Raw genomic sequence first — 20457 nt, 5'->3', positions numbered from 1 at the left:
AAGGCTTTAAGAGCAGAAGGCTCCCCCTGGTGGACAAAGCGGAAAGTACAGGAGAAACCAAAGGATTTAAATGAGTCTAACACCTGAAAGTATAGAAAAGACTGATGAGTTGGTGGCTCCGGTGGCTCAGTCCAGCCAGAACGTAAAGATATCAGAGAGGTCATGAACTCATTTGGCTTCCTCCAGCATCATGGGTTTTCATGACATTGAGTCAAGGTCTCAGTTCCTTGATTGATCATGTATAATGCGGGCGTCTGTGAGGGCATCTGGGGAGAGCACGGGCCAATCAGAGACGCAGGTCCCAGCCAAACTCCTGAGGGATTTGGGAGCGAGAACTGATGCAGACTCACTGCTGGGAAGCGAGGGAATGTGTCACAGGGGAATGGGGCACAGACAAGGGTGTGTTGAGCAGAGAAAATCTATTTGGACAATAATCCGGGCTGCAGAACAACTGGCGCCATCAAGTCAAAGGAGCCAGAGGCATTCAAGAGGCAATATAGCAGCGGTGTTAGGAACAGACTCGGGAGCCAGCCAGCTTCGCTGCTTGCTGGCTGTGTGACTTACCTTCCCGGCCTCAGAGTCCTCATCTGTATAACAGAGGAGATCATAGCACCTGCCCCTTGTGTCTGCTGTGTGATGAGTTGTGTTTGTGACAATAGATTCTTTCTTTCCTAATAGCATGTGTCAAATGCTGAAAATAGAAATAAGAAAGTGCCATGGCTTCCCTCTTATAATTACCGGGATTTCTTTAGAAGGACAACATTTTCTGTGAGTGCTCACACAGGAGCCAGCCTCATCCCCGATGAGTTGGCATTCAAGTGCAATCACAGGACAAGTCTGTTCTCAACTTAGAAATGGCAGTATTATTTCAGTAGAGGGCAGTGGCCAGCCGCGTATTTCTCCAGCGTCTTCAGATGGAAGCTGCCAACAAGGCCAGCTTCCTTCCTGACCGGGTGGGACTCAGGACCACGGGGGGTCAGCCCTGGTATTAGGACTCCCCCTTTCCCAGAAAAAAATGTGGGTGTATCGGGATTCACAGTTCTCTCTTCTAACTTTGATGAATTCAATGATCTTCTCATTTAAATAATAATAATGGCTGCGGTTTGTGGAGCCACCTCTAAGGGGCAGTCAGTGACCAACATCCCATCACGCCATTCAAGCCTGCAGCAAGGCCTTTGTCTCCCGTTTCAAAGCTGAGGACCCAAGTGTCATCAGTACTTGCCTAAATGACAGGATTCCCCAGAGCAATTGGCTGGCATATGAAATCTGAGCCCTGGGCGGTGGTGCCCAATCTCGCTGTGCCTGGAATCATTGGGGTGAGAAGGAGATGGGTGGGGAGGGGCGGGGGTAGGAGGGAGGAGGGGAGTGACTTTGTAAAATCCTGGCAGTGCAGGCCCACCCTCCATGTCAATCAAACTGAAACCTCCGGCTGTGAGACCCAGACATCAGTGTTTTCAAACTTCCCGAGTGAGTTGGTGTGGAGCCCAGATTGAAAGCCACCCATTCGGAAGAGGTTGGTCTGGTTCCCAAACCTGACCCATCAGTCCCCAGTATCATGCCTGGGACATTTTTGCAAGTTGCCTAGATGCACAGAATTGAATGGAATGTTCTCCTCACCGAGGCCTGGCACAGTCACTGGCGGTCTGTGCCAAGAGGAATACACATTTATGTTCTTGAAAACTCCAGTGTGTGTGCATTTAGTTTACGAGAGTGACTCTGTGCCATCAAATATCATTTGGGATGCTTTTTTTAATTTTATTATTCAGCTTGATGTTTTTGTTTTTAAATATAAAATTTTTATTGATTTCAGAGAGGAAGGGAGAGGGGGAGAAAGAGAGAGAGAGAAACATCAATAATGAAAGAGAAACATTGATTGGCCCCCTCCTAAGGATCGAGCCTGCAACCCGGCATGTGCCCTTGACAGGAATCAAACCCGATACCCTGCAGTCTGCAGGCCGACGCGCTAGCCACTGAGCCAAACCAGCCAGGGCAGCATGATGTTTTTTTGAGCTAGACCCATGCAGCTGTAGTAAATGTAGTTCTGATTTCTGTTTTGTCTTCCTGCGTGTCCACGTATCAACGTTTTATGTGTCCATTCTGTAGGGACAGACACTCCAGACTTTGCAACCAACCACACTCCCCTGAGCATCTTCCCTCTGTCTCCTGGTGATCCCAGCCACGTTTCTCTGGGTGCGCAGCCTAAGAGAGGAGCTGCCCAATCAGAGGGGACGTTATACTGGTGGTCGGCAAACTGCGGCTCTCGAGCCACATGCAAGTCTTTGGCCCCTTGAGTGTGGCTCTTCCACAAAATACCACGTGTGGGCGTGCACGTACAGTGAGATTGAAACTTCGTGTCCCATGTGCAGAAGTCAGTTTTCGGCTCTCAAAAAAAAATTCAATCGTTGTCCTGTTGATATTTGGCTCTGTTGACTAATGAGTTTGCCGACCACTGCGCTGTACCAATTCACACTCACATAAGATTGCCTCGAGGGGCCTCTTTCCCCAGCCTTGTCAGCCCTAGAGATGATCTGTGGTAGGTCCCCAGAAAGCAGCCAGGCCAAGAGAAGTTATGAGAGTTTTTAAGAAATTTTATGGCGCTCTCACAGCGGGCTGAGACCAGTGTGTGGAGTCAGCCCTAAGGGGATGGCTGGGTTCTCTGATCTAGGGTAGAAGTATGCAACATCGGGTCAGGTTGTGGCAGCGCCCGTCAGTCAAGCGGGGGGAATGGCAGGGAGGGCACAAGTGGGTCAAGGGAATTAAGGGGGGAGAGGTCATAGGTCAGTAGGCGAAGGGGGATTCCGTCTTATCTTGCTTCTGCAGGCGCCAGCTGTCTGCCCCGAGCTATGGGAAAAGGCTTCCCACAAAATATATCCCAGAAAACATGGCCAAGTAGGAGAGATTAGGAGTGTTTCGTCCTAACAATCTGACTTTCTAGTTTTTGCCAAACGCATGGGTAAAAAAATGACATCCGACAGCTTTAATTTGCATACACCCAGTCCTTCCAGACTTGAATTCACCGCTATTCCGTGACTTGCCTCCTGCTACCTCTGTAGTCACATCTGCCCCCGCCATCCCTAACCCCGGCAACCACGCCTGCCTACCATCTCCATGGTTTTGTCATTTCGAGAATGTTATATAAATGATATTGCCCAGTATGTGACCTTTTGAGAGAGCTTTTTTTGGGGGGGAGGGGTGGGGGGTTATTAATCATAAAACCCCTCAGTAATAGCCCATGATATGGAATTTAGCAATTCATTCCTTAAGAGACATTTTGGTTATTTCCAGGTTGGGGCTATTAAGAATAAACTTTCTATAAACATCATGCATCATTTTTTTTTTGAAAACATGAATTTTTGATTCTTTGTCATAAATGCCTACCAGTGCAATTGTGGGATCATACAGTGTGTGTTCCGGTTTTTTTAGAGGACAGCCCAGAACAACGCAAGGATGTCTCTTGTATGTTGACTCTGATGAATCTTCCAACCCATGAAAATGGTATGTTTCTCCTTTTATGTAGATGTCCTTTGGTTTATCAGCATTTTGAGGTTTCAGCATACCTGTTTTGTACACGTTTTGGTGATTTATGCATAAGTATTTCTTTCTTGGGAGAAATATTATACATTAATTTTGCTTTCCACACTTCTATTGCTGCTGCATAGAAATGCAATTGACTTTTACATGTTGCTCTTGCATCTACAGCTTTGCTTATTATTCTAGGAATCGTTTCGGGTTTTTGTTTTTGTCGTTTTTTTTTAAATATTCTTTGGCATTTTCTATGTAGGCCATCATGCCGTCTCCAAACAGGGACAGTTTTATTTCTTCCTTTCCAATCAGTATTCCTCCCCTGCTTATTAAGCTGTCTGGGACTTCCAGCACTAGATTGAATAAGAGTATTGATAGCTGACATCCTCACCTTGTTCTCAGTCTAAAGGGGTGCCATGTGAAGACTTGGCAGGGGGCCCAGAGCAACTCAGCTGTCTCTTGGGGGATTTCCCAGCTGTGCTGCAGGTGGAAGCTGCGTAGAGAGTGCACCAGCTTTCAAGCCACATTAAAGGGAAGCTGCCGGAGAGTTCACAAAACTCCTCCGGGGGCTGATGTTTATCTGAGAGTGTGGGATGGCTGAAGGCGGGATGGAAAAATAGGCTGCGATTTCTCCCTAAGCAATCTTACATGTTCTGTATGCTGTCTCATAAAGCACCCAAACAGAAGCTTAAAATGAGCACCATTTCTTTATTTCTCATAATTTTGTGACTCAAGAACTTGAGCGGTACTCAGCTGGTGAGTGTGTGTGTGCGTGTGTGTGTGTGTGTGTGTGTGTGTGTTGTGTCAATGGAGGTACCTTGGTGCTACCGAGTTGGTGGATGGCTTTTGGCGGAGGAGACAGGTAAGCTGGGCCCAGAAGCTCCCAGGAGGTCTTACCAGCATGGCAGCCTCATGACGGTGAACTTCAAAAGTGGTGGTTCAGCCTCAGCTGGTTTGGCTCAGTAGATAGACTGAAGGGTCACAGCCTATAGACTGAAGGGTTACAGGTTCGATTCAGGCATGCCCATCCCAGCCAGGTAGGAGCAGTTCAGGAGGCAACCAATCAATGTATCTCTCTCATATTAATGTTTCCCCTCCTTCCCTTCCATTCTCTCTAAAAATCAATGGAAAAAAAAAAATATCCTCGGCTGGAGATTGAAAAAAAAAAAAAAAATAAATAAATAAATAAATAAATAAATAAATAAATAAATAAAGAGTAGTGGTTCAGGGCTCCCAATTAGAATGTCCCAAGACATTCTGAAGGCTGCAGACTTCTTATGACCTAGAAATCCCAGGATGTCCCCTGCACTGGGTTCTATTGGTCAAGGGAATCACCAAGACCAGCTTACATTCAAGAAGAATGGAATTAACAGTTAAAACTTCACCCTAGAAAATGCTTGCTAGTCTCCTTGTGGGGACTTTTTAACCCCTCATTTGCTGAACTCCTAGCGTGCACCAAGCGCTGTCCCAGACACTGGAAAGAGAGAGTGCAAAGAACAAGACACAACCTGGTCCCTGCCCTCATGGAGACATGCTCTAGACTAGTGGTCGGCAAACTGCGGCTCATGAGCCACACGCAGCTCTTGAGTGTGGCTCTTCCACAAAATACCACGACCTGGGTGAGTGTATTTTGAAGAAGTGGCGTTAGAAGAAGTTTAAGTGTAAAAATGTGACTCTCCAAAGAAATTTCAATTGTTGTACTGTTGATATTTGGCTCTGTTGACTAACGAGTTTGCCAACCACTGCTCTAGACAACCGTCTAACAAATAGCAACCGTGTCTGGCATCCGTGCTCAGCACATGTTGGCTGCTGGCATTATGATCGTTCAGTAAGTCATTGTTGGATAAAAATGTTGTTGTAAGAAGAGCCGTGCGTTGAAGAATGACACGGTGCAAAATACCACCATCGACACAAGAGCCTAACATATTCAGGAGGGGGAAGGTTAAGCCTAGGAGGAGGAGGAATGAACTCGGGGAGGGTGGCCCGGAGGGCCTTCAGGCAGAGGGGACAGCGTGGGAAGGGAAGCGAGCACTGAATGGGGCAGGATGGGGATGGATCTCCCATTGCTCTGAACTGGCATCGTCTCCACCCTGCCCCATGCTCCCATGAACGGGCTGTATCACGGCTCCCTCGCCTCCTTGCTGGTGCCAACGGAAGGTACCAGCAGGAGTTGGGTGAGATGGAATGGGGGGGAGAAAGAGGTTGGAGCAGGTATCCCTCTGGGTCCCTTCCAGCTAGGGCTGGAAGTGACTTATTCCTCAGCCAAAGGCCAGGTCCCAGGTCTGGCAGCCTTCTCCGGGCTGTAGGTCTCACCAGCCGTAGCAGTGGCTTTCCTCTACCCACTCTGCTAGGTGAGGGGCGCTTCGCCGTTGTTCCTTGCCTTCCCCACACCCTGACCCAGGGTCCCAGCTGCGTCCAGTGCACACTGAGGCTGCATGCCACTCCCCCCACACGCCCTGTGGCTCTAGCCAGTGGCTGTGTTTGGCAGGTAGCAGAACCCTTTCATTCCCGCCCGAACCTGAATTCCCACATGCTCTACTGGTCTTGAGGTCTTGGTTCCAAAGGGAGACACAACAATGATTCCACTGAACTAGAAGCTGAGGCTGCCATCCAGACACGTTGGGTCCTCTTACCTCTGAATCAATGGGCAATGGAGGGATTCACTGCGCAGGCTGGCATGAAACGGACCTGCCACTACACAGTAGATGTAAGAAAGAATATGTCTGGAACATGAGTGACTCCTCGGGGTGTCTCTTAGTCCTACGTGCTGAAATGCTAATGGTCCAGGTTTTAGGAATGAAGGGTTGGATCAGCAAGGAACCATGACCAACTAAAGTACTTGTGGAGGACGCCAGAACCGGTTTGGCTCAGTGGATAGAGCATCGGCCTGCAGACTGAAGGGCCCCAGGTTCGATTCCAGTCAAAGGCATGTACCTTGGTTGCAGGCACATCCCCAGTAAGGGGTGTGCAAGAAGCAGCTGATTGATGTTTCTCTCTCATCGATGTTTTTAACTCTCTATCCCTCTCTCTTCCTTTCTGTAAAAAATCAATAAAATATACTTTAAAAAATAAAAATAAAGTTCTTGCAGAGGGCAATGAGAGTATGGAATGGGTAGTGAAAGAAGGTAGCGGTCAATACCAGTTAGGACTATGTGGCCAAATGCAGAAATGTGAACCAGAACTGTGATAAGTATCTCTTCCTTATTTAGCCATGAATATGTCTATATACGTATGTATTAAAGCAGATAAATTTGTCTTCCTTCTCTTATCCTCTAATGTAATATATAACAAATAACTGTACATTATGTATTCAAGTTACCAGATATCCAGGAAAAGAATGAATATCACCCAAGAACTTTGAAACCTATCTAGGGAAAGGGTTAGTACATTCTCAGTTGTACCCAGATAGTGGTAGGAACAAGTATGACTTTGTTATTGTAACTGTGTGCATACTTGTTATCATAAATGTATCTATAAATATATATGTATATAGTAACTGCATATATTTATAATTTATAATATATATAAATATATGATTTGATAGTATATTTATAAATATATCTAAATATCATATATTTGCATGTAGGTATATATATATACAGGGTGTCCCAAAAAATGTATACACACTTTGAATAATTATTAATCCCAATGGCTTAAGTCTGAAAAGAAAGAAAGATCAATTGAGCTATCAGCTATAAAGCATGTATACATTTTTGGGACAGAGAGAGAGAGAGAGAGAGAGAAAGAGAAAGGGGGGGGGTTGCTTTTTCATCCTATTGATTCTCTTTTTCTGGCAGAATCCTGCCTAATACATACCTCAATAAAGTCCAACCAAAAAAAATAAATAAATCTTGGAGGCTCCAGTGCTCATGGGTAGTTGGACTTTGGCCAAGTGAAAGTGAAGGATGACCAGGTACCCTTCCCTTTTTTTTTTTACTAGAAATGGGAAATGCAAGCTACATGTTCTGTAGAAGTAAAAGTGAGAGTCCTCGCCTCTCTTACCCTAAACTGGGAATCGGGGAACTAAGATTTCCCGTCCGAAATCAACTCACAAACGTAATGTGCACAGGCCGCGCTCCATCGGCCTGGACCCAGGCACTGTCTAGAAATAACAAGACTGAGCGCGGGGGTACCCATTGCTCTTCCCAAGCAAGTGAACAAGCAGGTGCAGTGCTCCAAGGTCTGCCCGTGGGGAGGAGTCCCCCTCACCACTGCCCTTCAGGGGTGTCCAGCAGGAAGCTGCAGTGCCTCTCCAGGGGACCCCTTTGGGGCGGTGTCTGCAGATCTCGCAGAAGCATCTGCAAACCAGACAAGAGTTTTTCTCCTCCTCATTCAACTGGACACAGGGAATTCCTCATGAGGTCACAGGTGTGTGGCTGGGCGTAAGAAGGCAGTGTACAAGAGCAGGGGCCATGGGCATTTGGGTCACTCCCTCATGTAACTTCCTTGTGCTTTCAGGGCCTGCTTGGTCCTGTCTTGTGTATAACACCTCCGTTCGATGATGGCTTGGTGGGTCATACAGAGGTGGAAGGGCTGTTTCTATTGGCCACGGAGGGGTTCTATACCCCCAGCTTCCTTGGGATCTTCCCATACATTCCCGTCCCAATTTTCAGGATCTCTTTTTCCCAATGCCCTCACTTTAACAGAAGATACCCTGCAAGGCTGTAGATTTGGTTTGCATTATGATTTTGCTACTGCAGACTGAGAGGTGGTTTGGTTTCCAGAAATCTCAGGAGAAGGAATATATATATGGGTAGTTGGACTTTGGCCAAGTGAAAGTGAAGGATGACTAGGTACCCTTCCCATTTATATATATATATATATATATATATATATATATATATATATATATATATTCCTTCTCCTGAGGAAGAGAGGAAGGGAGAGGGGTAGAGGGCTAGAAACATCAATGAGAGAGAAACACCGACCAACCGCCTCCCGCATGCCCCCCACTGGGGATGTGCCAGCAACCAATGTACATGCCTCTGACTGGAATCGAACCTGAGACCCCCAGTTCACAGACTGATGTTCTATCCACTGAGCCAAACCGGTTTCGGTGAGGATTTCTTTAAGGACAAATATAGAAGTTTTTGAGTCACTCATGCAGAACTTGAGCTGACAATCTGAAGCCCTGAGACCATCTTCTTTGCTCACTTTCTCTAGGACAATGGAGAACCAGCAGCCAATGTCATTATATACCTTAGATTGAGTAAGGCTTCTTAAAGTATCAAATACATGGGTGGTCACCCAGAACCTTGCCTTTGTAAGTATTTGATGAAGAGCACACATTGGTAATATTTTCCGTATCTCTATTGCCACATCACAACAAGATAGCAAAGTCTGTGTCACCCCCAGAAGTTCCATCACGCCCCACTTCCGAGGGCACCTAGGGATACAACAGAGGAGAAGCTCTCTTGCTCCCACTCCAAGGTCCAGATGTCTTATCTGCTACAGATTCTACCAAATGAACGAAAGGACTTCTTGGCCAGAGGGGGAAGTTTGGAGTATTATACTAACAATAAAAACTTCTGTAGAAAACAAATAGAAAAGCAAGATCATTTGGGTAACTCTTTGAGGAGGCAGATACTCTCTGAGTCTAGACCATGACTTCATGCAAAAATAACCTGGTTGAATTTGCAAAAAGAAACTTTGGAAGTAAACACAAGAGATTAATCAAATATATATATTTAAAAACAAATAAATAAATAAATAATGCATTATCCTTTCACATTCCTTCTAACTCCAAAATTACCCAAACCTACCCTTGATAGACTCCAGGTAGGAAGCCCCATGGTGGGAAGGGGAGGGATTAGTCAAGACTCCATCTCCCACCTTCCTCCAGACTACTGGGCAAAATATAAGAAGCACCATTTCTGCCTTTAGTTTCTCTGAGCAAAATATGAGAAGCACCATTTCTGCCTCAAGACGCATGGAAAGAGGTACAGGTGAGTTCCTTTTAAAGTTACGTTTTCCTCTCATTTTAACAGGGATTCTTAGACTTTGGTGGCCAGCAGACCCACCTCAAAAGCTAACATATGGGGAGATTCCTGATCCCTCGCTCCAGAGGCTGATTCCATGGGTCTGTGGATGGTGCTTGGAGTAGAACAGTCACATATAACACTTTTCTTTTCCTTATGCTAAAGAAAGTAGAGGTGATTTAACTGGTTATACGTTTGTTTGTTTGTTTGTTTGTTTGTTTGTTTTTAAGTAAAATATATTTTGTTTTAAACTAGAGGCCTGGTGCATGAAATTCGTGCATGGGGGCAGAGGGGTATCCCTCAGCCCAGCCTGTACCCTCTACAATCTGGGACCCCTCAAGGGATGTCCAACTGCCCACTGGACATCGGACATCCCTCTCACAATTCAGGACTGCTGGCTCCCAACTGCTCGCCTGCCTGCCTTCCTGATTGCCCCTAACTGCTTCTGCCTGCCAGCCTGATCACCCCTTAACCACTCCCATGCAGCCTGTTTGCCCCCAACTTCCCTCCTCTGCCAGTCTGATCACCCCTATCTTCCCTCCCCTGAAGGCTTGATTGCCCCCAATTGCCCTCCTTTGCCTTTTTCTTCTTCTTCCTCTTCTTAAAGAATACCCTTCAGCATTTCATGTAATCCTGGTTTGGTGGTGGTGAACTCCTTTAGCTTTTTCTTGTCTGTGAAGCTCTTTATCTGACCTTCAATTCTGAATGATAGCTTTGCTGGGTAGAGTAATCTTGGTTGTAGGTTCTTGCTGTTCATCACTTTGAACATTTATTGCCACTCCCTTCTGGCCTGCATAGTTTCTGTTGAGAAATCAGCTGACAGTCGTATGGGTACTCACTTGTAGGTAACTAATTGTTTTTCTCTTTCAAGATTCTCTCTTTGTATTTTGCCCCTTGGCATTTTAATTATGATGTGTCTTGGTGTGGTCCTCTTTGATTCCTCTTGTTTGGGGTTCTGTGCGCTTCCTGAACTTGTAAGTCTATTTCTTTTACCAGGCAGGGAAAGTTTTTGTCACAAATGTTTAACCAGTTAAATCACCTCTACTTTCTTTAGCATAAGGAAAAGAAAAGTGTTATATGTGACTGTTCTACTCCAAGCACCATCCACCGACCCATGGAATCAGCCTCTGGAGGGAGGGAACAGGAATCTCCCCATTTATCAACTTTTGAGGTGGTTCTGCTGGCCACCAAGTCTAAGAATCCCTATTATTCCTTTCAATAGGCCTTCAATGTCCTGCTCTCTCTCTTCTTCTGGAACCCCCCAAATCTGGATGTTGGTGCGCTTAAAGCCGTCCCAGAGGCTCCTTACGCTATCCTCACACTTTTCTTCTTTCTTTCTGTCTCTCTGGTTGGGTGTTTTTTGTTTCCTCATATTCCAGATCTTTGGTTTGACACTTGGGGTACGTTGATCTACAGTTGAGTTTCTGTATATTCTTTATTTCAGACAGTGTATGCTTTATTCATTTCAGATACTCTCAATGTCTAGATGGAGCCCTCAGGCATCCCAGAGACCACCACCCCTTATGATTATGATTCACAGAGCCTTTTGTGTGAGACTCAGACCTTCACCTTTGCAACCTTCAACACCACCATCCTGTACTGCCTGGTGTTCTTCCTCAGCCTGGTGGGCAACATTCTGGTGTTGTGGGTCCTGGTGAAGTATGAGAGCCTGGAGTCCCTCACCAATGTCTTCATCCTCAACCTGTGCCTCTCAGACCTGGTGTTCTCCTTCCTGTTGCCTCTGTGGGCCTTGGTGTACCACTGGGGCTGGGTGCTAGGAGACTTCTTCTGCAAGCTCTCCAACATAATCTTCTCCATCAGCCTCTTCAGCAGCATCTTCTTCCTGACCATCATGACCATCCATCGCTACCTGTCCGTGGTGAGCCCCCTCTCATCCTTGAGAGTCTACACCCTCCAATTTCGCGTGTTGGTGACCACAGCTGTGTGGGCAGTCAGCATCCTGTCCTCCATCCCCGATGGCATCTTCCACAAAGTGTTTCATAATCCAGAATCTCCATCAGGATTTTCAGAATGTGGTTATTCAGAAGTCAAGTGGTACCTGGCCTCAGTCTACCAGCACATTGTCTTCTTTCTGCTCTCCATGGGGATTATCCTGTTCTGCTACGTGGAGATTCTCAGGACTCTGTTCCGCTCTCGCTCTCGGTCCAAACGGCACAACCGGACAGTCAGGCTCATCCTCACCATTGTGCTGGCACATTTCATCAGCTGGGCTCCCTACAACCTGGTCCTTTTCCTACAGACACTGTTGAAATTTAATATCATTCAGAGCTGCCAGGTCTCCCGGCAGCTGGATTATGCCATGCTCATCTGCCGTAATTTTGCCTTCTGCCACTGCTGCGTCAACCCAGTGCTCTATGTCTTTGTCGGGGTCAAGTTCCGCAGACACCTCAAAAGTCTGCTCCAACACTTTGGGCTCTGCCAGTCATTACCTTCCCCATCACCTCACTCCTATGAGGGTGCCTCCTTCTATTGAAAGGGAGTTTGGTGCTGCAGGTTGAGATGGACAGAAGACATGGAGTGGGAGCAAAGAGAAGTGGTACAAGAAAGAGCATTGCAGAAGGCATAACACTGGGGATGCTACAGCTGCAGGGGTGGGAGGTGAAAGAAATACGTTACCCCAGGAGGTCCTACTGCAGAAAAGGGACTCCCTGCCTGGAAAGTTTATATTGCCATCAAGAAAAAGATTTCTTGGATCCCGAGTTTATTATTCATTCCTTCATTTATTCATTCATTTAGACATGGGTTTATTATCATTTGGGAACCCCCCAAATCTGGATGTTGGTGCGCTTAAAGCCGTCCCAGAGGCTCCTTACGCTATCCTCACACTTTTGGATTCTTCTTTCTTTCTGTCTCTCTGGTTGGGTGTTTTTTGTTTCCTCATATTTTGTTTCCTCATGCTTAGTTCAGAAGGTTCTAAGACATGAAATTTTCCCAGACCATACAGACCTGGTCCCAATCTATGAATCTGATTCAGCTCTGGATGGTTGGGGCCTTTGGAAAATCTCCCCAGCTGATTCTGACATGTACCCTACTAAGAAACATTGGGTACAACTCCTTGAAAATGGGAATTCCAGAATCTTCCACAGTTCATTGAGCGGGACTTTGCAGAGTCACTGTGGCACTCAATATATGTTTATTGAGTAAAGTAGCTACTAATACAGCCCTCAGCTGGAGCCTGGAGAGCTTTTAAAGCATTCCCCCCTTCAGTTCCAGCTATCATTTCAATACTCTAGTTGCCATCGGGAGGCCAGCCTTGGAGGACATTGACCTTGCTGCAAAGAGCGAAGGTCTAATTTTAAGAACTGGTCAGTAACACCTGCTGGAGAAGGCTGGGTAGTGCACCAGCTAACCAATAGGTGGGGCCATCACCCACCACCTATGGAAGAAATAGCCCCCTACCTAAGAAAGGAGATGAGATGGTTTCAGAGTAAGTGGATAAAGAGCCTCTCTTTTTGGTGTATGTGTGTGTGTGTTTGTTTTTTTCTACTTCCATTTCTCTTTCTGACTCTTGCTTATATTACACCTTCCAATCAACTCCAGGTACCATTCATAGGCTTTCCATGGGTTCTTCTCCAGAGCACACCAGCCCAGGCATCACCTGGTTTGTTGAATTCTCGTGGCTTTCATTTGTGAAAGCTGCCTCTGACGGGACAAAGAAGCCCACAAGCATGGAAAGCCCAGTAGAAAAGAACCCCCAAAGTAAACTGGCTAAGCAGTCTCTTGGGATTTGAACCCTGGACCCAAACCGCAAATCCAAGCTCTTTACTCACTCACTGTGACCTTGGATCTCTCAGAGCCTCAGTGTCCTCATTTGTAAAACTGTATCAACAACACAAAGACAGATTCTACTCAGACCATGGAGGTGCACATGAGGTTATGTGTATAAAGTACTTGCTTTGTAAATCATTCGGCCTCGACTAATATGAATTACTATTGCAATCATCTAATAAAAACAGGAAAAAATCATTGTATCATATGCACAAATAAATCTCTACCCAAGATCATTATATAAGATTCCTAAAAGTTCTCTTCTTATTGGAGGGATGGCGGTGGGGGTGGGGAAGCTGGGTTAGGATTGGGGTGAAGGGAGGGACACAGAAAGGTTAGAGATAAAGTGTGAAATAAATCCTGTGTGAATCAGGATGGTGGGAAATTGGCTCCATTTAGGCCTTAGGCAAAATTGTCCGAGGCCAAGTCTGTCTTGAGTGTTCCCTGGCTCAGTTTTTTTGTCCGTATCTCTCTCCTCTGGCCTGACACCCAAGTCTCTGTCTCCAAGTCCAGGGCTTTTTCCTTTCTCTTAATCCAACTGTGTCTGAACAAGGACCACAGAGGGAATGATACTGCTTTCCGCTCGGAATTTCTTTTTCACACTAAGTCTTTGGAACTCAAGCGTATTCTGCACTTACAACACATGCCCAATTCAACTCAAACTCTCATTTCAAATTCTCAAAAAGTCACACGTGGGCGGGGCTGCTTTCGAGAAGGATCCCAACACCGGTGGTTGGTGTGCGTCCTCGGAGATGGAAAAAGGTTAACCTACAGCCAGAGGCAGGTAGGAGTTGCCAGCCTCAGCGCTGCGGAGCATGCTGGGAGTTGTAGTCTGAGCCCGTATGCCCCTGGGGTCCGACGGGCGCTGTAGGCCTCGAGCTCGTGGAGCATGCCGGGAGTTGTAGTCCGCACCGGCTCGTGGCGGGCTCTGCGTGTCATGGCCGTCTCCGCCGCGCTCCCGCAGTCTTCCGCTTGGCCCCAGAAAGTTTCGGTTCTGCCCGGCGGTGGACCCACTAGCGCGTAAGTGCCACCGGGGGGCCGGCCGGACGCTGGGGGCGCCCGGGCTCCTCTCGGCCCCGGAGCCGAAAACTTCAAGGCACCTGTTGCCCTTTCCGTTCCCACCCGGCTCGGGTGTCCCGCAGACCCCGAGCCCTTGTCCGGCGGGCCCGGGAGATGTCCGCAGCGGGTGAACCTGGCCCTGGAGCCCGGGCGGCCTCTGTGACCCGTTAGAAAGACAGACACCACCCCACCCCCAAACAGCAGCCCCAAGACCTCCAACGGCCGAGGGGCCGCAGAGGAACCCATCCGGTGGGGGGGTCCCAGGACAAGGCTGGCGTGTTTGGGGCGCGGCGAGGAGAGGTCCCCGGCCTCCAGCTTGCATTGTCCAAAGCACTGACCTTAAGAAGCCAGTTCCTGGCTCAGCGGGGCCAGGACTGCCCGGACCCCTCACTTGGCGCTACTCCCCCGATGCCCTCCCTGGTCTCGCCCCTCCCCTAAGCGGTTGGTTTGTTCATCCCGAGACCATCCATCCTCCGATCACGGCCCTTTGTGCCCGCTGCCCACTGCCCCTTGTGCCCCAGTCCCAGGATCTCAGGTTGGTCTTTGCTGGAACACCTGTGGGTCTGTGGAGCGTCCTCTGGTGTGGCTGCCCCGCACTTGAGCAGAAGAACCTCGGCTTGTGGGGGATGGAGAGAGGGTGCTGCATCTTATTATTATTATTTTTTTTATATATAAGAAATCATGTGTGGTTGACACATTAACCACGTGGCTGCCTGTTAAATGCATCTTCTGGTGCCTTTTGTCACTCTTCGCAGTTCCCATTGGCTGCCCTCCCCAGGGGGAGAGAAAAAGAAAAAAAAGAGAGCGCTGAGTGAAACCGCGGTGTTGGCCACAGCCTCTCTGCCCCTCGGCTCGTCTTACCAGCAGCTTCCGTTTCCCACCGAGAAATGGGTCAGGGGCTCGGAGGGCAGAGGAATCGGGCCTTCATCTGCGCGCGGCCCCCCTGCCGCCAGCTTACCCTCCCTGCCATCTGCCTCCTGCGGGTGCCGGGGGCGCAGCGTCCCGCTGAGGCTTCCTGCCTGCAGGGCCCCCGCCTTCTGAAGGGGCCCAGGTTGAGTGGGCCGCACTCGGCCCCTTCCCCCCTTTCTGTGACAGGGACTGCTCAGACATGATCGAATGCCCTGTGCCGGCTTGTGGGGCCATTATCATCTTCACCCCGGAAGGCAGAGTTCATTATCTCCGTGCTGGGCTGTGTGGCCTTCTTTGATGAAATGATTCCTGTGTTTAGGAACCGGGTTTTCTGCTTCAGTTTGTGGTGTTTTTTTTTTTTTTTTTCATGGTTTCCAGGGTTTTGTTAGGAAAACGGAATCTTTGAGAGACTTGCATAGTGAACACATACCCACCTGTTAGATTCCATGATGACTATGTGACGTCGGTGGTTTTTGTGCTCCGGAGTCTGTCCTCCAGCGGCTCCTTGGATGGTCTTTGCTCCTTGTGGCTGGTTTCAGGGCACCCGTGTGGGTTTGGGAGCCACGCCGTTAGCCTGGACCGGTGGTCGGCAAACTGCGGCTCTCGAGCCACATGCGGCTCTTTGGCCCCTTGAGGTTTTTTTTGTTTTTGTTTTTTAGCAAAGGCCAGCTTAGAAGTACCCTAATTAAATTAATAACACTGTACTTACCTATATAGTTTAAGTTAAAAAAAGTTTGGCTCGAGAGAGAAATTTCAGTCGTCGTCCTGTTGATATTTGGCTCTGTTGACTAATGAGTTTGCCGACCGCGGGCCTGGACCTTTTGGGGCAGGATGGCGCCCACAGATGTTTGTGATGAGAGGAACCACTTAGAGCAGATGTCGGGAGGAAGAGTTATTCCTCTACCCTTCGAGATTCTTCTGGTTGGACTAATAGTCAAATCAACACGAGGCAGATTAGCAGGAGGAAAACAAATGAAAGTTTAATCACATGTATCCAAGGGAGAGACCGGGGAGAACTGTGTAAGCCACCAAAATGGTGGAAGCCGACACCTTAGAAACCACCTGCAGCGAAAGACAAAAGCTGGTGTGTGTGTGTGGGGGGGTCCGCTCTGGGGGAAGCCTTCAGCTCACCAGGGTGAAGTTGTCATGCAGATGTGAGCTCCTGCCTTCTCCAGGGCTGGCAAAGCAGGCCTGGCCCCCTGACGTGCAAACACCCTTACAAATGGAGATTGCCCTTACAGATGGAAATGCCCTTTTACCCAGGGTAACTTCTAGGTATTTGGAGCTCCTGGCACCTCTGCTGGGTCTTAAAATGAACTGGGCTGGCGTGATCTGCATTCCAGAGAGGCCCATTTGGAGGGGTAAACGGCTTACCCTTCCACAGCCACGCCGGAGCAGACGGTGAGGTTGACCCGTGTTGGTCGCCGAGGCCGTGGGCCGCTGCCACCGGAACACACAGCCGCCCACCACTCCTGGCAGTCCTCCTCTTCCTTTCCGTTGGTGGGTTTTCTGGTGATTCCAAGGACAACTTGGGTGAGTCAAGACTAGAATGCCTTTTTTTAACGGGGAAAAAAAAAACAACCATTGAAACCTGTAAAGAATTTTAGTGAGTTTATTTGAGCCAAACTGTCAACATATGCCGAGAAGCAGAACCTCAATAAATTGAGATAATGCTCCGAAGAAGGAGGGTTACCTTTCTATTTATACATTGCCATCAAAGGAGGGACATAGGTGGGTTACATGAAATGCACTGGTGACGGATTAAGGAGGTGGGTGGGATAAAGCAAAGTGTGGGAAACCTCTGGGATTGGATAAAAAGTAAAATGATGGACACATACTTAGGTGGGTGAGGAACAATTAACACGATAACGAAGGAATTTGAGGCATCTGTCCTGGAGCCCACCACCTTTGGTTGTGCCCCAGGGGCTCCAGAAAAAGGGAAGTTACCCAAACATCTCACAGATATGTTATCATGGAGGTGGAAAGGCTGCGGGGCTCAGTAAAAGAAGATCTAACCCACTAAAACCTGTTTGTAGTTTAATATTTAATTTTCAGACCATCTTTTGTGGTTATTTTAAGTCTCTGAGTTTGCAAGACTTCCACGCAGGCCTCCCCTGAGCTTGTCAGGTTAGCATGTGGCACTTTTCGTTTACACTTTAAACCTGAGGCAGACGAAGGGTGTTGCTTAGCTGTGGTCTCCTGGTGAAAAATCTCTGCTGGGGACTCGGAGTTTGGTGCCTCCTTCCCCGGAGCAGCCCCGTCGGCAGAGCAGGTGAGGCTGTGAACTGGTGTAATTAGGCAGAAGCCGCAGAGATGAGTGGAGTTTGGCCTTGATGACATCTGCTCACCTAGTGGCTGAATGTCATTGTCTTGCTCAGAGATAAACAGTGTTCTCTATTTGTAATCTCAGTGCCAGGTTTGTTTTGTTTTGTTTTGTTTTTAAGCTCGTGGTTGGCCTAAGAGCCTCTGTTTGAGCAACTGTTTAGAGTGGCTGTTGAGTCGAAACCGGTTTGGCTCAGTGGATAGAGCATCGGCCTGCGGACTGAAAGGTCCCAGGTTCGATTCCAGTCAAGGGCATGTACCTTGGTTGCGGGCACATCCCCAGTAGGAGGTGTGCAGGAGGCAGCTGATGGATGATTCTCTCTCATCGATGTTTCTAACTCTCTATCCCTCTCTCTTCCTCTCTGTGAAAAGCCAATAAAATATATTAAAATAGAGTGGCTGTTGAAATGTGTCCCTGGATCTGTGTTGATCTCCTGCTGTTCTGAGATGTGTCTGTTCTGTCCCCACGTTGAGGTTCACCCTCAGCGCGTGGGCTCCGTGGCTTTTAGAAGATGGAGACGGCAGAGACGTGCCGAGTTGTGCAGGAGGCATGTTTCTCTCCTCTCACATTGAAGCCACCCAGCCTGGTGGTTTAGGGAACACCCGTGGTCCTTCCTGTTCACGCAGTTCTGGGTGGCATTGGAAAGACCCCACGCGGCTGTTTGTAGCTGGGCCAGATCCTCTTTTCAGGGACGCGGGTGTGTACGTCAGTGTAGTTCCCAGGACAGATTTAGGAGAACCTGAGGTCTGGTTACACTCTGCAGCCCTGCGGCCGGTTCAGGGACCCAGGGGCAGGTTTGACCAAACCATGGGGGAATGTAGGCAGTGCACCCCCAGCCTGAGGCAGAAAACTCTTAGGGACAAACTTGCAATTTAAAAAAGAAAAGGAAGCAGAAAAAGCATTCTAAGCAAGTCCCTAGTATGCAGAGGGGTGGGGCCCAGGATGGACAGACAGCTGAACCAGAGCTGGTGTCCATTTACTATAGAGCTGGGAGGGATTCCTCAGGCTGAGCCTGCAGCCGTGGTCAGGGAGGAGCGGCTCTCAGTAGGAGCCTCAGCCCCAGCTCCATAGAGGAAAGTGAAGGATCACCTCCCCACACTGTACCAAGAAAACAAATAAAAAACCACCACCACACACACACACGCACACGCACACGCACACACAGTAGGAGGAGGTCAAATAATGTCCCTAGGACAAATAGATTTGCTAAAATTGCCTGGAAATAGTTTGGTGAGTGAAACGCGGTTCTCACCCAATCGTAGTGTGATCTTAATTGCATTACTGGTCGCATGATAGATAATGGAAATCTCACAGGACTAGTCCTATTTCACATTGGAAGAGCATCCAGATTGGCGATACTCAGCTACAGCTGATAAAGGGAAGACCGTTTTCTTGCCCGTGGCCACAACTCCCACAATCCTAGTTCTTGCTTGCCCCTCCTGTGTGCCAGCTTAGCCCACCGCCCACCACCCCCATAACCACGATGTTGCCCTTGTCACCCAAAGAGCACAGCCTAACTCCGATCCATCCATACCTTCCACACCCACCCCTGTAGTGTTCTCCTGTTGATGGTTCCAGATCTAAACTTCCAGGAGAGGAAGAAGGAGCGGGCCTTGGGGAAGGCTGGGTGAATGGGGAGGTGGTGGTAGTGGCTGTGGTTATTATTGTCCTAGGTGGGGAATGGAGGCTTCTGGGGAAGGCTGCCTCTGGGTCAGAGCTGAGGTATGCACTCTCCTGTAGACACACTTAATCCATCCAATCCCTAAATTACATAATTCCATTCATTCTCAGAGTAATAACTGTAGTATTGCCACAATAATGATGATATAATGTCTGCATTTACAACTTGACTTTTTAAATGCATTATTTTAGTCAACATAAAAGTATTTTATGCTCAATAATGACAAATTGAAAAATCAGAGAAATAGATTTTTTGAGGCAGATTTGCCTGTTTCCCACCATTGAAGGATATTCATCATTATTTACATGTTGCTACATTTCGAGTACATTTCTATGCCTAAAGCTTAATTTGGTTTGTGGAGCAAGAGTCAGTGGTTTGTTTTGTTTTTATTCATTCATTCATTCATTCAACATGTAATTTATTGAGGGCTCTTCATGTGTCAGAACTGTGCCATGTGCCTGGGAAATGATGAATAAATAATGAATAGCGGTGGAGCTTACAGACAGGTGGGAAAGACAGATTAAACAAAAAATTACTGGGCCGGTAGGTGGCCACCAGAGTGGAAACAGAGGCGAGTCCCCCTGCAGTAGGCGCTTAGAATGCAAGCAAAGTAGAGTTTGCTACAAGGTTCACCTGTTTTCATCACAGTGCTTCTGAGGCCTCAGGTGACCTCTTATTTGTCTATTCGGCAGTGATTCCCAAACTTCTCTCATGATGAGAATCACCTGGTGGAGTTGTTAAAATACAGATTCCTGAATCCCAACTAAGAAGTGCTAAACTAGAATTTTTGGGAACATATAGGTAAAATTGTATACTTAGTTAAGTTCCCAAAAATTCTAGTTTAGCACTTCTTAGTTGGGATTCAAGAATCTGTATTTTAACAACTCCACCAGGTGATTCTCATCATGAGAGAAGGTTGGGAAACACTGGTCTATAGGCTTATGCAGGAGGTGTGATCCATCATGCTCTCTGCTTCTCCCTCTTGGAACATGAGTTCCTTGAAGGTCTGGGACTCCACCAGCCTGTTCACAGCTGTAGCCTCTCTCTCTCCCCCCCCCCCCCCCCCCCCCCTGGATCAGGCCTGCCTCTGAAAAGTGGTGCCCAGCAAACCCAGTTGACTGGCAGGAGGTTTGTTAGCACATATGGGTTACAAGGCCATGTTTGGTGGGACAGCATATTCTGCCAGAGATTTGGTC

General features: G+C 47.8%; 2 protein-coding genes across 6 annotated transcripts in view; both read left to right on the top strand.

Moving 5' to 3' along the window:
- XCR1 (X-C motif chemokine receptor 1) overlaps positions 1-13521 on the top strand; it is a 31652-nt gene extending 18131 nt beyond the window's left edge. For 2 of the 4 annotated variants that reach the window (XM_084902061.1, XM_084902062.1), the window contains 2 exons: positions 9406-9467; positions 10970-13521. In XM_084902061.1, coding sequence (XP_084758187.1) covers positions 10987-11994 — 1008 coding nt within the window. In that variant the 5' untranslated portion in view covers positions 9406-9467; positions 10970-10986 and the 3' untranslated portion in view covers positions 11995-13521. Of the gene's footprint in view, positions 1-3423; positions 3496-9405; positions 9468-10969 lie in introns of those variants that run through there. The other 2 variants (XM_084902064.1, XM_084902063.1) reach the window with 2 other exon arrangements.
- A 665-nt stretch (positions 13522-14186) lies between these two features.
- Positions 14187-20457, top strand: part of FYCO1 (FYVE and coiled-coil domain autophagy adaptor 1) — a 63202-nt gene continuing 56931 nt past the window's right edge. For both annotated transcript variants that reach the window (XM_084902029.1, XM_084902027.1), the window contains exon 1: positions 14187-14309. The gene's annotated coding sequence lies outside the window, so the exon portion shown is untranslated. The remainder of the gene's footprint in view (positions 14310-20457) is intronic.

This window comes from Pipistrellus hanaki, assembly GCF_964339955.1.
Source record: "Pipistrellus hanaki genome assembly, chromosome: 13".
Lineage (NCBI taxonomy): Eukaryota > Metazoa > Chordata > Mammalia > Chiroptera > Vespertilionidae > Pipistrellus > Pipistrellus hanaki.
Note: the sequence above shows the minus strand (reverse complement) of the source record. Positions and strands in the feature narration are given on the sequence as shown.